The sequence below is a fragment of the Trichomycterus rosablanca genome, chromosome 7, assembly GCF_030014385.1.
Source record: "Trichomycterus rosablanca isolate fTriRos1 chromosome 7, fTriRos1.hap1, whole genome shotgun sequence".
NCBI lineage: Eukaryota > Metazoa > Chordata > Actinopteri > Siluriformes > Trichomycteridae > Trichomycterus > Trichomycterus rosablanca.
In genome coordinates, this window is record NC_085994.1 from 17,697,957 (window position 1) to 17,714,796 (window position 16,840).

Here is a 16,840-nt window from a genome sequence, read left to right on the forward strand (position 1 = left end):
TGGGAAGGAAAAAGTGTGGCAGAAAACGCTGCACAACGAGAAGAGGTGACCGGACCCTGAGGAAGATTGTGGAGAAGGGCCGATTCCAGACCTTGGGGGACCTGCGGAAGCAGTGGACTGAGTCTGGAGTAGAAACATCCAGAGCCACCGTGCACAGGCGTGTGCAGGAAATGGGCTACAGGTGCCGCATTCCCCAGGTCAAGCCACTTTTGAACCAGAAACAGCGGCAGAAGCGCCTGACCTGGGCTACAGAGAAGCAGCACTGGACTGTTGCTCAGTGGTCCAAAGTACTGTTTTTGGAAATCAAGGTGCCAGAGTCTGGAGGAAGACTGGGGAGAAGGAAATGCCAAAATGCCTGAAGTCCAGTGTCAAGTACCCACAGTCAGTGATGGTCTGGGGTGCCATGTCAGCTGCTGGTGTTGGTCCACTGTGTTTTATCAAGGGCAGGGTCAATACAGCTAGCTATCAGGAGATTTTGGAGCACTTCATGCTTCCATCTGCTGAAAAGCTTTATGGAGATGAAGATTTCATTTTTCAGCACGACCTGGCACCTGCTCACAGTGCCAAAACCACTGGTGAATGGTTTACTGACCATGGTATTACTGTGCTCAATTGGCCTGCCAACTCTCCTGACCTGAACCCCATAGAGAATCAGTGGGATATTGTGAAGAGAAAGTTGAGAGACACAAGACCCAACACTCTGGATGAGCTTAAGGCCGCTATCGAAGCATCCTGGGCCTCCATAACACCTCAGCAGTGCCACAGGCTGATTGCCTCCATGCCACGCCGCATTGAAGCAGTCATTTCTGCAAAAGGATTCCCGACCAAGTATTGAGTGCATAACTGAACATAATTATCTGAAGGTTGACTTTTTTTGTATTAAAAACACTTTTCTTTTATTGGTCGGATGAAATATGCTAATTTTTTGAGATAGGAATTTTGGGTTTTCATGAGCTGTATGCCAAAATCATCAGTATTAAAACAATAAAAGACCTGAAATATTTCAGTTGGTGTGCAATGAATCTAAAATATATGAAAGTTTAATTTTTATCATTACATTATGGAAAATAATGAACTTTATCACAATATGCAAATTTTTTGAGAAGGACCTGTATATCTAAGACATCCAATATTAGTTTTATATTGTGTGGCTTAGATTTTTAATGGGTTTTTATCCATACTTAGGTTAAAGAGAACTTGTGACTTTTTAACATTTCTTTGTCTTTAAGGCATTTAGGGACTTTTTTCCAGCTGCTTTTAAACTAAGCTTGTTCATTATGGCTTTAAAACCTGGATTTCTGTAAAGCTGATTTACAGGCTGTGACTGTCTATACAAATAATTGAGTTGGCTTGATTTTAATAGTCTAAATGGTACCTTGTGGCGCCCAGGTAGTGCAGCGGGATATTCCGCTAGCACACCGGCGCCGAGATTCTAAACTTCTCGGTTCGAAACTTGCCGTTGCCACCGGTTGGCTGGGCGCCATCTAGCGGGCATAATTGGCAGTGCCTGCAGCAGACACGGTTCTGCTAGGGCTGGATGACCGGACTATGTGGGTGGGGTCTTCAAACACTGTGTAAGGACCCTGATTGGCAGATAGAGAGGCACCTGTGCAGAGTGCATAGGTAAAAAAGGGTTCCGCTAAGGGCTGCGTGCGGGTTGGAGGAGGCGTGAGCAGTAATATACCCACATCGACTGCAATCAGGGATCCCCCAGCAAATAAATGGTACCTTGTACTGAACCAGCGTTGTGAAGTAATTGTTAGTTACCCACATTTTCCTGTGTTGAGGTGGAAGTGCCAATAGCTAAGCATCACAATAAACCAAGTAACCTGTAAGTAGTACAGTAAGAGTAATAATAATAAGATTCATCAGTTTGTTTGTTGGTTGAAAGCTCAGCTAATTTAGGGTTTCAGGTTTCAAATTAGTGTGTGTTTGTGTGTGAGAGGGGCTAAACTGGCAATTATTTTTGGGTTGTTCTCCCTAGCTTTTGTAAAATTAATGTACATGATTGAGTGACATTGCTTAATCAAGAGCTTAAACAGCTGTATCCCTAACATTGCTTACAACAGCTGTGGAAAATTTGATGCTCTACCTCTTCTCTAGGATCATAAAATGATAAGCATAGAGGAACCAACAAATAAGGAGCAGTTGTGTCAACAAGATTTATACATGGTCATAAGCTTTCATAACATCCTGGGGATACATTTTAGACAGTTTGAGGCTACCTATTGGTCATGAAATTTTTTTTCCAAGATTGACTGTAAAATATAGAACAGTATTAAGTTATTTGTGTTACAGTTGAATTTCTTGTTGTCTAGAACAGCGCTGCATGTGTATTTGTGTGTTTAGCATTAGTCAGTGACGATTTCTTTAGAAATCTATGTTTTGGCATGCAGCCTGGAAGTGTAGTTATGTCATGCAGCCTGTGGCTAAGCTAACTTTGTAAAGAAGTTTGACTAGCACTGACTGTAGTTTTGTGCAGTAACATGTATCACACACACACACAAACACACACACACACACGGAAAGCTGCATCAAATGTAAAGTATGTGCTGGAATTCAGCAGTACAAGTCGTATCTTATCAAAACTGCCATTTCAGTCCAGCCCTCTGCTTTCAAGTGTGTGTGTTTCCCACTCTACATGACTAACTGTACATTCATGAAGATTACATCTGAATGATGGTCATTCCAGTTCAATAAGGTCTCAGGAGTACCAATCATTCCTCCTGCACTGACTCACCCGGCTTTAATACATGAACCAATCATCACTTTCCAACTTGTTTACACAAACAGAATTATAATTAACCTCAATTCCACTTCACTTTGATCTTTCTCCAATTTCTGACAAGCACTGGTTGTGTTTGTATGTTTTAGATTTACTGGCCGGCAAGTCCTGATGGTATCCAAGACTGCTTAATGGCCGGAAAAGACCCACAGGTAGAACTCACATGAACACACAATGCACAAATAAACATTCAAATTTTTCCAATTCTAATCACTGAAGTTTGTTTCCTGTTTACTTGTATCTGTGCCTAGTTGGACTGTGCCAATTTCCTGCGTGTGTTGGAGCCATATAACCAAACGCACCTGTATGCCTGTGGGACGGGAGCCTTCAACCCTCGCTGCGCCTTCATTCCTACCCGACTCTTCCTTACGGTACAGAATTGACAGAATGCACAAAGTTTAGTGTTAGATGCACCCCTGTATGCACTAACATTACATGTGACATTAGCATTTCATTTACTAAAGCTGTAGTTTATCACACAAATTGCACCTGGATCACTAACTATTTGTTTTCTATAAATCTGATAATAGTCATTTAAAAAAGCTGGTTTTAAAAATTGCAAATAATAATTATAAAGTTATATAAAGCAAAGTTGGATGTAACTTCATATTAATACTATTGGTATTTTAATTAAAGAATGCAAAGCTACATTAAAAATGGAATCCATGAAAAAAAACACATCACATGGCTGCTAGTTCATGTTTAAACATATATTAACCCTAATGTATGTAAAATGCCCAAATCAAAATCTGGAATCAAATAAATGCAGCTCAATTATAAGGTAAAAATCAGGAACCTGCCAGCTGCTTCCAGCAACACATCTGTGTCTGATCCTCAGTTGGTTTTGGGAAGCGCAAAGCCAGCTGTTGCTAATTATCTAAAGCTTTTTTTGTGCTGACTTTGTGCTTCATGTGTGATCCTTCCTCTTTTACCTTTGCATAATGAAGAGTGGTACAATATTTGTCCTGCCACAAACAGAACATGTACAGGGGTTGGACAAAATAACTGAAACACCTGTCATTTTAGTGTGGGAGGTTTCATGGCTAAATTGGACCAGTCTGGTGGCCAATCTTCATTAATTGCACATTGCACCAGTAAGAGCAGAGTGTGAAGGTTCAATTAGCAGGGTAAGAGCACAGTTTTGCTCAAAATATTGCAATGCACACAACATTATGGGTGACATACCAGAGTTCAAAAGAGGACAAATTGTTGGTGCACGTCTTGCTGGCGCGTCTGTGACCAAGACAGCAAGTCTTTGTGATGTATCAAGAGCCACGGTATCCAGGGTAATGTCAGCATACCACCAAGAAGGACAAACCACATCCAGCAGGATTAACTGTGGACACAAGAGGAAGCTGTCTGAAAGGGATGTTCGGGTGCTAACCCGGATTGTATCCAAAAAACATAAAACCACGGCTGCCCAAATCACGGCAGAATTAAATGTGCACCTCAACTCTCCTGTTTCCACCAGAACTGTCCGTCGGGAGCTCCACAGGGTCAATATACACGGCCGGGCTGCTATAGCCAGACCTTTGGTCACTCGTGCCAATGCCAAACGTCGGTTTCAATGGTGCAAGGAGCGCAAATCTTGGGCTGTGGACAATGTGAAACATGTATTGTTCTCTGATGAGTCCACCTTTACTGTTTTCCCCACATCCGGGAGAGTTACGGTGTGGAGAAACCCCAAAGAAGCGTACCACCCAGACTGTTGCATGCACAGAGTGAAGCATGGGGGTGGATCAGTGATGGTTTGGGCTGCCATATCATGGCATTCCCTTGGCCCAATACTTGTGCTAGATGGGCGCGTCACTGCCAAGGACTACCGAACCATTCTGGAGGACCATGTGCATCCAATGGCGGTGCCGTGTATCAGGATGACAATGCACCAATACACACAGCAAGACTGGTGAAAGATTGGTTTGATGAACATGAAAGTAAAGTTGAACATCTCCCATGGCCTGCACAGTCACCAGATCTAAATATTATTGAGCCACTTTGGGGTGTTTTGGAGAAGCGAGTCAGGAAACGTTTTCCTCCACCAGCATCACGTAGTGACCTGGCCACTATCCTGCAGGAAGAATGGCTTAAAATCCCTCTGACCATTGTGCAGGACTTGGATATGTCATTTCCAAGACGAATTGACGCTGTATTGGCCGCAAAAGGAGGCCCTACACCATACTAATAAATTATTGTGGTCTAAAACCAGGTGTTTCAGTTTCATTGTCCAACCCCTGTATATTGCATTTATAAACAAGTTTCATACTTAATGCTTATTTTTTAGGCAGGACGTGTCCAAATTGTACTTTTACATTACATTACATTTTTGGCATTTAGCAGACACTCTTATCCAGAGCGACTTACAGAAGTGCTTCCATAGTAGCCATACCTTACTCGAGTTGAGTAGACAACAGTCCAAGAATATAAATCTGCTGAAACCCTTTTAGAACCAATTTCTTTTTTTGCAAGAAATGAATAGGAGCATTAGTAAGTAGTACATGTCAGCTTAAGTGCTTAGTAAAGAAGTGGGTTTTTAATTGTCTTTTGAAGACAGTGAGAGACTCAGATGTTCGGACAGACAAGGGAAGCTTGTTCCACCACCTGGGTGCAAGTACAGAGAAGAGTCTTGATACTTGTCTTCCTCGAGTTCTGGGTGGAGGATCAAGTCGAGTGAAACTAGTGGATCGGAGGTTGCGTGGTACAGAGCGGGGTTTTATTAGATCTTGCTTGGGGCTGGTCCATTTTTGGCTTTGTAGGCGAACATCAGTTTGTGTATGTCCTAACATGCTTAAAGGACATCTCATATTTAAACCATGGAATTAAAAAGGTGGCATCCTGTGACAGTGCCAGTCTCTGTCTATTGAGATTGCATGTATGTGAATTTGAAGTAATGCACCTGTTGCAGTGTCTAAAAGATCAAAACCCACATATTTTTGGGAAACAATAGTGCAAAATAGTGAATAATTGTTACTTATAATTATCTGGCCAAAATCCCCAACCAAGAACAGTTACATAATTCATTTATTCGCTCATACATCATGTGCAGGGTGCCAGTCCATTGTAAGGCACCAAAAAGTCAGACCTTCAAAAATACACACATCAGAGCAATAAAGAGTAACCAATCCACCTTCTTTCTGTTTTTGAATGATTGGAGAAAATAGGAGCCAGAAAATGCATAAAAAACCCAGGTCCCCAAATACATGTTGCTGTGCAGGACAGAGCTTTACCGCTGTGTCACTCAAATAAAGTTAACATTTAAGCCATGTACCCTTACATATATGACTGTAGTAATGATGTAAGCCTCAGAACAGGTGCAATACACTCACATGCATGGTTATATGTATTTGTACATGTGTGGAAATGTGTTCAAGTGCAAATGAGTGTATGATTGTGTGTGTGTGTGTGTTAATGTGGGTGGTAAGCTTATGAAAGCCACAGAGCAGTGGTTAGGTTAAACTTAGAAGACATGGTGCTTTGTGCAGGCAGTATCACATCAGGAATTTTAACACTTTACCTTTTTATGAGATTAAACCCCAAAACATCAATGCATCAATGCAATGTGTGTGTGTGTGTGTGTGTGTGTGTGTGGTCTGTCTTCTGTTATTCCCACAGAAATTCAAATATGCCTTTTGAAGTAACTTCAAAACATTAAGTTCCAATTTTGTAAATGATTGCTGCAGGCAAAAGTGACAAACAAGGCAGTTATTCTTTCTGACTTAACAGTTCACGTTATCTGTTCTTGTCAAATAAAAGAAAATCACATTTTAAGAACTTATATTAATTTATTTCATCACTTAACTGTGTGGGGTGATTTAAAATATGTGTAAATTTTTATTTAAACTGTTGTGAGCATTATTGGTACTGGGGAAATGGAGCAATTAAGCAAGAATTGGCAAAAACTAGTATCCTCAGTTCCCAAACGATGAAAAAGTGTAATTAACAGGAGAGCTGATGTAACATGGTGGTAAACACGCATCTGTTCTAACATTTTATTTGAGTGTGTTGCAGACATAAAACCAAAAAAATTTTAAATTATAAAACAATCTGTATAAAATACAATTAAGTTGCTCAGTGAAGGGATTAAAAGTCTTTTACATACCTCAAAAGAATGATACCATAGCGCATAAGCCCATTTGTTGATGGTACAAAAAGCTGTAGGTCCAATACATTTGATTTTTACTGTTTGAGAGATTTCAAGTCTAGTGAGTAAGGCCGTGGGTTACCAACTGGAAGGTTGTGGGTTTGAATACTGGCTCTGCCATACAGACTGTTGGGCCCTTGAGCAAGGCCCTTAACCCTCTCAGCTCCAGAGGTGCCGTACAATGGCTGAACAAAACAAGCTAGGATATGCAGAAAAAGAATTTGATTGTACTGTACACATGTATATGCGTATATAACAAAAAATTAGATTATTCTTAATTTATTTTCCTAGAAGGCAAATTCAGATTATGAAATTTACCATGTATTTCACTCCATTAACGTTGCCTGGTTTTTCTTGTGTAGCGCTTTTGGAGCAAAACAAGCACTTTTATTTAAGTAACAGAAAATGCAAAATACAATATTATATCATACAATATTTCTCCTTTGGGGAATGAATCAAATCACGCATCTCTCCCTTGCAAAACATAATAATTATTTTACTGTGTAACTAGTTTTAACCCTTTTAGCAAAAATGAGTGTAAACAACGCTTTCTAGCACTTGGAAGGTGCAGCAGGCGATTATGCTTTCAGCCGGCTGGGACATCTACACAGACATGATTGGCTATGGCTGTATTATTCATGCCTTGTGTCCAATGTTTCACAGTGGAACCAGAATTGTCACAACTGCTTTAAATTAGACACACATTATTTTTGTTATAACTGCTAATATCAGACCTAATAAAAATGTTATCTAAAAACTTGGCATTAACACTTGAATTTTGTTCAAACATTTGTGTTTTTAATCATTGTCCTGCTACATAACATGGCCATAAAATGGACAGATGATTCCTATTCCTCTCAGCTAGTTTGCCAAGTCTTCATGCAGCAAAGCATCCAGACTCAATCACACCACTCCTGACACGTTTGACTCTATAATGATCTAACTAGAGAGTCCTGGATTCACTTTCTATCAGACACAATGAAACCCTTGTTGTTTAATTCTTTCCCATTTAATTGGTCTGTTCATAGAACAGTATTACAGATGTTTAAGGGTCATATGGGTGCTTTTTGCAAATGCCAGATGAGCACTGATGGTTATTAAGCTCTATTTTTCTCTTTAGTACTTGGAATCATGAAGGAACAACTTAGCCAGTGTTAGAAATGTATGTAATTTAAATGTTGTTTGAGGTTTTTTGGATAATAAAAATTATCCAATTATTTAGACAAAAAAGAGTTGAAAGTTATTAAATATGACCTTTCCTTCTTTAGTGTATGCAAACATTTGACTTTAAAATGCACTTTTCAGAGTGAGAAATTATGAAATGTTAGATATTCATTTATTCAATGTTTGTTTACCACCACTTTATCCTGGTCAGGGTCGCGTGGGTCTGATTCATTGGGCAAATGGTAGCAAACACCCTGGACAGGTCACCAATCCATTACTGGGCACACACACACACACACACACACACACACACATTCACACCAACATTAACACTTTTAGCAAATTTTAGTAGCTACACCTGACTGCATGTCCTTGTGGGAGGAAACCCACATGGACACATGGAGAACATGCCTCCACACAGAAAGGGGAATCTAACCAGGGCCCTTCTTGCTTTGAAGCTACATCTACCCACTAAAATCAGTTTATTTGAAATATAGTTTTGCTTTGTTTTTGTAATACAGTTACATGACTGTAGCACAAATTCCTGGACTTTTAGTCCTTGACTAAAATGTTCTAGGTAATCAGTTCCAGTTTTCTCTCCACTGTGGAGCTTGTGTGCATCAGACCTGTCTGTGCTTGTGTTGAATTAGCTCATGAAATTTAAGAACAGATGAATATAAGTGTACTGTGTGTGATGCAGGCTGAAGAGCAGACACTGCAGTATGACCAGACCGAAAGTGGCAAAGGAAAATGTCCCTACGACCCCCACCAGAGGACCGCTACTGCCATTATTGGTAGGGCCAAGATTGTGTGTGTGTGTGTGTGTGTGTGAGTGTGTTTAATACAGACCAAATGCAGCTTAGAAAAAAATTGAATTTGGTGTTTGTGAGCATCACATGTCCTTTAACCTTTACTGGTAATCAGAATCTGTATTTTTGTTGCAGATGGAGAGCTCTATTCTGGCATCACTTCTGACTTCTTGAGCCGTGACTCTGCATTTTTTCGCAGTCTTGGAGAACGACATGTGATCCGCACTGAGCAATATGACCCAACCTGGCTACAGGGTACACACACACACACTTACTCTTTTAGACATAAACAGAAATCTAAACTAGAAAAGCAACCCGATAAAGCAAGTATACAAGGGGAAAAAGCAGGCCACATTCTAAACCAGCAGTTTAATCCAAAATTATAATTATGAATGAATGCCTTTATTTGTCATATATACATATACAGGTGTACAGTACAATGAAAAATTTTCTTTGCATATCCCAGCTTGTTTTGGAAGCTGGGGTTTGAGCGCAGGGTCAGCCATTGTACGGCATCCCTGGAGCAGAGAGGGTTAAGGGCCTTGCTAAAGGGCCCAACAGTGTCTGCATGGCAGAGCTGGGATTCAAACTCTCAACATCTCTGTTGATAGCCCAAAGCTCTACCAACTAGGCTACCACTGTCCCTTATAAATGTGCATTAAAAAAAATCAATCGGCAATGACACATATTGTGTACTGTGTACTGTTTGATGTTTTATCCTTGTCCTATTTTGTTCTTGGGTGGCAAGTGGGTAGCACTGTTACCTTAAAGCAAGAAGGTCCTGGGTTCAATTCCCAGATGAAGTGGTCTAGGTCCTTTCTGTGTGGAGTTTGCATGTTCTCCTTTTTTATGTGTGGGTTTCCTGTGGGTGCTCTGGTTTCCTCTCACAGTCCAAAGACATGCATCAGGTTAATTGGAGCAACCATAATTGCCCTAGGTGTGAGTGTGTGTATGTGTGTTTGCCCTGTGATGGACTGGTGACCTGTCTGGGGTGTTTCTTATATATTTTGCCTAGTTAATTGTACCCACCGCAACCCTGGATAGGATAAAGTGGTGGTAAAACCGAAAATAAATGTTTTGTACTTTTATTTTGCATTTACAAGTCAAATGTTGCTTCCATTTAAGGGGCATTGTAGCTTTAGCATCATGCCAACTATGTGCCTATATTACATAAAAGACACGATTCAAAAGTCACAATTAAGCTCAATAAAATATTTGTACATTTGTGTATTTAAAAAAAATAATAATCATAAGATTACTAAAGCAGTAAGCATCAGTAAACTATCTCATACTTCTTATTTTTTAAAGATGCTCAGTTTGTGCGTGTGGCACTGATGAAGGAGAGTGATAACGAAGAAGACGATAAGGTCTACATGTTCTTCAATGAGCGTGCTCAGGAGGCAGAGGGACCCGCTGGCAAAGTCCTTTATGCTCGAGTCGCCCGAGTCTGCAAGGTGTGTGTGTGTTAGATATGTTCATAACCTTACCTGCAAGACTCGCATACTTACCTGCATGTGTGTTGCTTGTGTGGACGTGCTGACCTTCATCGCTATCTGACCCAGATGTGACACAGTCGATCTCTACATCTGTAATCACAAGACTGATTTTATAACTGGATTACATAACAGTTTGAAAGTCTGTTAAGGAATTTTGGGATATAACCCATGTTCATATGTGTGTATGATTGTAATTTTGCAGAATGATATCGGGGGCCAGCGTAGTTTGGTGAATAAATGGAGTACGTTTCAGAAAGCTCGATTGATCTGCTCTGTTCCTGGACCTGACGGCATCCAGACACACTTTGACCAACTCCGTGAGTAACACACACCCCATTTAACACCTTTATTACATTTATTTACATGTTATTCAATCTTTCATACTTTATTTTTTTTATATTAAACATGTATAATTTAACACTCGGGCCTGGGTGTATCAGAGCTTGATCAGTGTTTACGCAAAGTCATACACCCAAACCAGTTCTAATCACGCAATCTGTGTACTCAAAAGCTGTCTGTGGAATAAACAACTGCTCAGCGCTAAGTCTAACCCAGCTGAACTATATCAAACATCACACACACACACACAAGCATGCTTCACACACCCACTGAACCTTGTATAAATTCTTCACAATCTTTACAAACTGATTCTACAATCAGTCTTTGAATAACGTGTTATCAAATCTCAGACTGGTTTGGCACAAACTCTTACACTTTTCTGCCTAATGCCTAGATCATTCTACAGAATAATCTGGTAGATTTTGAGAACAGTTGCCCTAACTCAACAATCACAAGAGGCTTAAAAGATCTTCATGGCGCCCAGGTGGCGCAGCGGGATATCCCACTAGCAAACCAATGCCAAGATTCTGAACTCCTCGGTTCAAAACTCGCAGTTGCCCCCCGTCGGCTGGGCGCAATCTAGCAGACATAATTGGCAGAGAAATTTAACTAATTGGCCACCGAGTCTGCTAGGGCGGGATGACCGGTCTATGTGGGTGGGGTCTTCAAACGCTGTGCAAGGACGCTGATTGGCAGATAGAGGTGCCTATGCAGAGTGCATGGGCGAAAAGAAGGGGTCCGCTAAGGACTGCGCATGGATCGGAGGAAGCAATTGACTATGCTTAATTGGGAGAAAATGGGAGAAAAATGCATAAATAAATAGAACAAAAGATTTTTTTAGATGATCATGTGGTGTGGAATTCTTAAAAATCTTGATAATCCAATTCATCCTTTGATTTAGCCAAGGTTTGGTATTTGTTCAATATTTACAACTTAATGTTCTATAATGTAGGAGTAACACTGACTGTCTCATGTGATAACACAGTCTTTATATCATGAAAGCCTTACTTAATTTTTATGATGAAAAAACAATACCTGTACAAACTGAATAACAATAATTACAAATATTGCTAATAGTAATGAGTATATTTAGTATAATATTGCAAACTGCATATTATAGTGCTTTTTAATGGAACTGATGCTTATAATAAAAGATAATGAACACAAATGATAACGAATCAGCATTAAGCCCTATTAGGGCAATACTTGTGTTCATTGTATCTAGGGTGACTGAATATACAAGTAAAAGCTTAAAAGAGCCTTTCCTCTATGAGTTCTTTAAATATTTAATTGTATTTTGACTGCACAATGCAACACTTTTATTAATATGTATTGTTTCTATAATAACATTTAATTTAACATTTTATAAAATATCTTATTTGTGGACTAGTATTAGCAGTTCATCATTTTTCGTAGTTGTTAAGGTCTTTACTCTTTTCAAAAAGTCTAGCCAGTGATGCTTGCCAGCCTGTGTCCGGTGTGTTACATTTGCTGTTGGATAGCACTTACTTTTGAAACAAATATGCATTACAGAAATGTTTCATTGCATTTCATTCAGTACTCAGAAGTTTGTATGTGACTGGCTTTATCTTTTCTGAAGTATTTTAGATCACATGGCATGCCAATACATTGTCATCACTTCGCAATGGTTGGCTGCACAGATGGGTCAGTTTACTCTAATGCCGTCTGTCTCATATGGCTTGTAACAGACTAGCTCCTGATAATGCAATCAATGCTGTCATGTTGTCAGTCCAGTTTTTTCTGTGGATCCTTCCACAAGTCCTGTTATAACATAAATCCCCCTAATAATGATACCTACAGGACTGCTTTTCTGTTCTGGCCACTTGCTCAATGGTAATAACTTTTCTTCATGAGATTTTCAACACTTTTATGCCTTTTAAATGATCCTGCACTCAGTATTTGTATTTAATATTTATTTATATGTAAGGGATGCAGTTTTTATTTGTACTTTATTTAATTTTGAGGTGCTCTTTTTTGGCTGGTGGCAGTTGGACTTCTTCTTTCCCTTTCCAATCTAACATGTCATGTGGGTTCCTCATCACATCTCCCAAGTAACATAACTTGCAAGAGTTCTGGCCATGTTGTAAACTTGCTCAGTGGTCATCATCTTCCACCATTAGATTTTCAACAGTTTACTGATGCACTTGTTTTTAAAAGCCTTAATGCGTCTTCCTTCCTCTTTCTTCATCTTCCTTCAGTGTCTAGGCTTCTCATTCATATGTGGCAGCTATCCAGATCAAGGCTTTCATCAGTCATAAGTTTCATCAGTCATTTTCACCAGCACATTTTGTACTGTTTAATACTCTGCTTCCTAAATATAACAAGGGCTCAAATAGTTCCGATCTGCGGTACTTCTTCAGTGTTCGTCATAAGTTTTGTTTTTGCTGCATTTATTAGCATTCCTTTGCCGTGTTTTCGATTCAACACACCAGCTCCTGTAGTCCTTCTGGTGATGTATTTGCATACTAGCAAAGTACATTGGATAGCTTAAAAGAATTCAGAGAAGTGTTTTGAAGCAGCACCTCAGAATGCAAATAAGGGCAGGTCAAATATCATGTGAAAAATAAAAAGGATCGTTTGTTTATGAAAAGTTTGATTCATTACTGTTGCTGACTTGCATAAGGCTTGTCAGTTCTAGTTAACAAGCTTTGTTTTGATAGGTAACAAGCTGGGTGTTTGCACAAGGGTGATGTGCTAGAAGAGACACTGTTACACAGAGTTATCCAAAAATGGTAACAGTGATATTTAATCTGAATAAAGCAAGAACCTTTAATAATAAAAACAAGACACTGGCATGATGAAGCTTTGAGTTTGAGCAGTAAATTCTGTACTAATTCAGCTGGTGGCCATTGCCTTCCAGCACTTGGTAGTTTGTAGCATAATGGCAGTCTATGCTACAGTCATAGTCACCGCAGTGAAGATGTGTTTCTTTGCCAAAATAGGACAGTGATATGAAAGCAAACTATTGTCCATAACCTCTGACTATTGATTGGTTTAGTTGAAAGTAAATTAGGCTGGATATAATGTACGTAGGTGTAAGCACAGAGCTAAAAGTTTTCACGACCTCCTAACCAACCCCCAGTCTCCAAGCACTCAATCTTACAGTTATGACAACGTTATTACAAACTCTCCAAGCTTACTCACACATATCTCTCATGGCGCCATCATCTTTGCCATAAGAATGTCATCAATGTGCTGTTTACACTATGCTCTGCAGCCTGGAACGACTACATCTCCCAACAGGACCCTTTGCATCAGGGGTCTTTATGGTGTAGAGCAAGTTTTTAATGGAAATGTCAGGACTCATATAAGTTAAGACAAGATTCTGTTCCTGGGTTTATTGTACTCATAACTGGGTAAAGTGGATTTTAAAATCCCTCAAATGTGCTTTGCCTTTCAAATGAATTCAATATTTGGTATTTTTGGCTTTGAAATGATTTAGCACTATTTGTATTTAGTATTTATTTATATGTAAGCGATGCAAGGTTTTATTAGTACTTTATAATAATTTATTCACATCTAGACTGGATTAAATATTTGCTAAAAATATTAATTGTAATTATTGATGTATTTATTTCTTTTTGCCGCTTTTTTTGGCTGATGGAGGTCTATTGTAATTCCAACACCAATTGCACTATGCCTGTGCTGGCTGAGGAGAGCTGCAGATTATCACTCATCCCCTATGACATGTGTGCAGTCTCTAGCTATTGTTTTTTCCAAAAATTCAACAATGGATTATCACACAGAGACACACCATGGGTGGAGAGTCACACTATGCCCAGTCTAAATCCTCCACTATTTGTCCTGGCTCCTGCAACCAGACAGCAGGGGTCACATCTTTTTTGCAGTAAGAGAAACCTCTAACCTTTTCAAACCAATTTTTTTTTTTTATTATTTTGAGTAACCTTTAAACTTCAGACAAAACTAAATAATAATAAGGAACAGCATGAAGTAAGAAACAGTATAGCTATCTTGTGGAAATGTCAAGTGTGTGGTTAAATAAGCTGGTGCATTTGAAATATTAAATCACTATGATTATTAGTTATTATACTAAAATATTTCTAATAAAAATCAAATTAAGGTACATTTAACTAAACGGTAGTTTTATAACTATATACTAGTGTCTGTGCATGTGTGAGTTCAGATTGATAGATAAGACTGGTACTGGAGAGTTGTTGTCATAATTCTTTGTGCTTGTTGTGTGTGTGTTTAGATACCAGAGCTTTTAGTGGCTAGTCTTTTATAGGATTGTGTGAAGATGTTTGGGCTTGCTGTATTGTTGAGTCAGAGTGTTTGGAGTGTAGAAGCATTTGCAGCTTGTCTCCCTGTGGCCCAACATGGAAGAGAATGATGAGCAGAGAGGTACAGAAAGGGGTAAGAGGAGAGATTGGAGTACAGGGACATGGGGTTGTTTACAGGGAAAGTGGAGGATAGGGGCAGGATAGGGGGCACCAATAAGTGCGGGTCAGACAAAACTATCTGATTCTCAGAAACAACCGGGCATCTTGTTTAGGAAAAACTGTCACAGTGATGGTTTCCCAACAGGGTTGAGTTATAACAGAGGAAAAAAGCAGGAGGGAGGATACTGGGAAAGGTAAAAGTAATTTATAAAAAATGTTTTATAAATGAAAAGAGGGAAAAAGAAATGATGTGTTGGCTAGAAGGATAAGAGAATCTTAATGAATTAAACATTTTAATAGATCAAGGTTTTTGCAATGTATAAAAAATATTATTATCATCAAACTCTTTACATAAGTGGTTTTAATTATAGTGTTAAATTATTTTGTTGGGTGACAATCAGTAGTTAAAAATCACTGGTATTTATCCCTGCAACACCAATTTTATAGTTTGGTAAATTAAAGAATTGTTGGTATAATTGATCTTTATTATTAAACATTCAAAGTCCAGCAAAGCAACAGTAAAATGTTCTATAAAGCCTAATGTGGATTATAGTATAGCACATATAACTATTTATTTGGGCACATAGAACAGCTATAGTCAATCATAATAACTAACAAGTAATTAGGAACTTTGTAGTTCTACAGTTACTGACTGTAGTCCATCTATTTCTCTGCATACTTTGTTAGCCCCCTTTCATGCTGTTCTTCAATGTTCAGGACTCTCCCAGGACCACTACAGAGCAGGTATTTTTCAGGTGTTGGATGATTCTCAGCACTGCAGTGACACTGACATGGTGGTGGTGTGTTAGTGTTGCAGCGCTGCTGGAGTTTTTAAATACCGTGTCCACTCACTGTCCACTCTATTAGACACTCCTACGTAGTTGGTCCACCTTGTAGATGTAAAGTCAGAGACGATCACTCATTAATTGCTGCTCTTTAAGTGGTCCAGCTTTTAGACCTTCATCAGTGGTCACAGGACCCTGTCCATAGGACGCTGTTGGCTGGATATAATTTTGGGTGGACTATTCTCAGTCCAGCAGTGACAGTGACACCATCAGCATTGCTGTGTCTGATCCACTCATACCAGCACAACGCACACTAACACACCACCACCATGTCAGTGTCACTGCAGTGCTGAGAATGATTCACCACCCAAATAATACCTACTCTGTAGTGGTCCTGTGGGGGTCCTGACCATTGAAGAACAGGGTGAAAGCAGGCTAAAAAAGTATGTAGAGAAACAGATGGACTACAGTCAGTAATTGTAGAACTACAAAGTGCTCCTATATGGTAAGTGGAGCTGATAAAATGGTCATGGTTATAATGTTATGCCTGATATATATACATAGAGAGAGAGAGAGAGCGAGAGAGAGAGAGAGAGAGAGAGAGAGAGAGAGAGAGAGAGAGAACTTGAATTTTTAAAAGCTTGGACTAAAAAAAATGTGTTTAAAAATCCAGACATCCAAAATCCAGACATATGTGTCCCTTATGTAGATTTTTGGCTGTACTTGTGTACACATTACTCACATGTTAAATCACAGCTGTACAGGCATAACGTTTTTATTCCACTGTTTACCTGTTAATAGATGTAAGGAGAGTAAAAGTCAGCTTGAGTGTTTAATGTGAACCAATGTGTTTGTGCATGTTTGAAATTCACTTAAAGTTCTATCTGTGTAAAAAGAATGTCA

General features: G+C 39.3%; 1 protein-coding gene across 1 annotated transcript in view; it reads left to right on the plus strand.

Annotated features, from left to right (window-relative positions):
- The window catches only part of sema3h (sema domain, immunoglobulin domain (Ig), short basic domain, secreted, (semaphorin) 3H), a 41,618-nt gene that overhangs the window by 11,825 nt on the left and 12,953 nt on the right, over window positions 1-16,840 (plus strand). Inside the window, exons 3-8 of the mRNA XM_062998454.1 lie at window positions 2,875-2,937; window positions 3,037-3,156; window positions 8,788-8,881; window positions 9,032-9,151; window positions 10,205-10,350; window positions 10,595-10,709. Of these exons, the coding sequence (XP_062854524.1) occupies window positions 2,875-2,937; window positions 3,037-3,156; window positions 8,788-8,881; window positions 9,032-9,151; window positions 10,205-10,350; window positions 10,595-10,709 (658 nt within the window). The remainder of the gene's footprint in view (window positions 1-2,874; window positions 2,938-3,036; window positions 3,157-8,787; window positions 8,882-9,031; window positions 9,152-10,204; window positions 10,351-10,594; window positions 10,710-16,840) is intronic.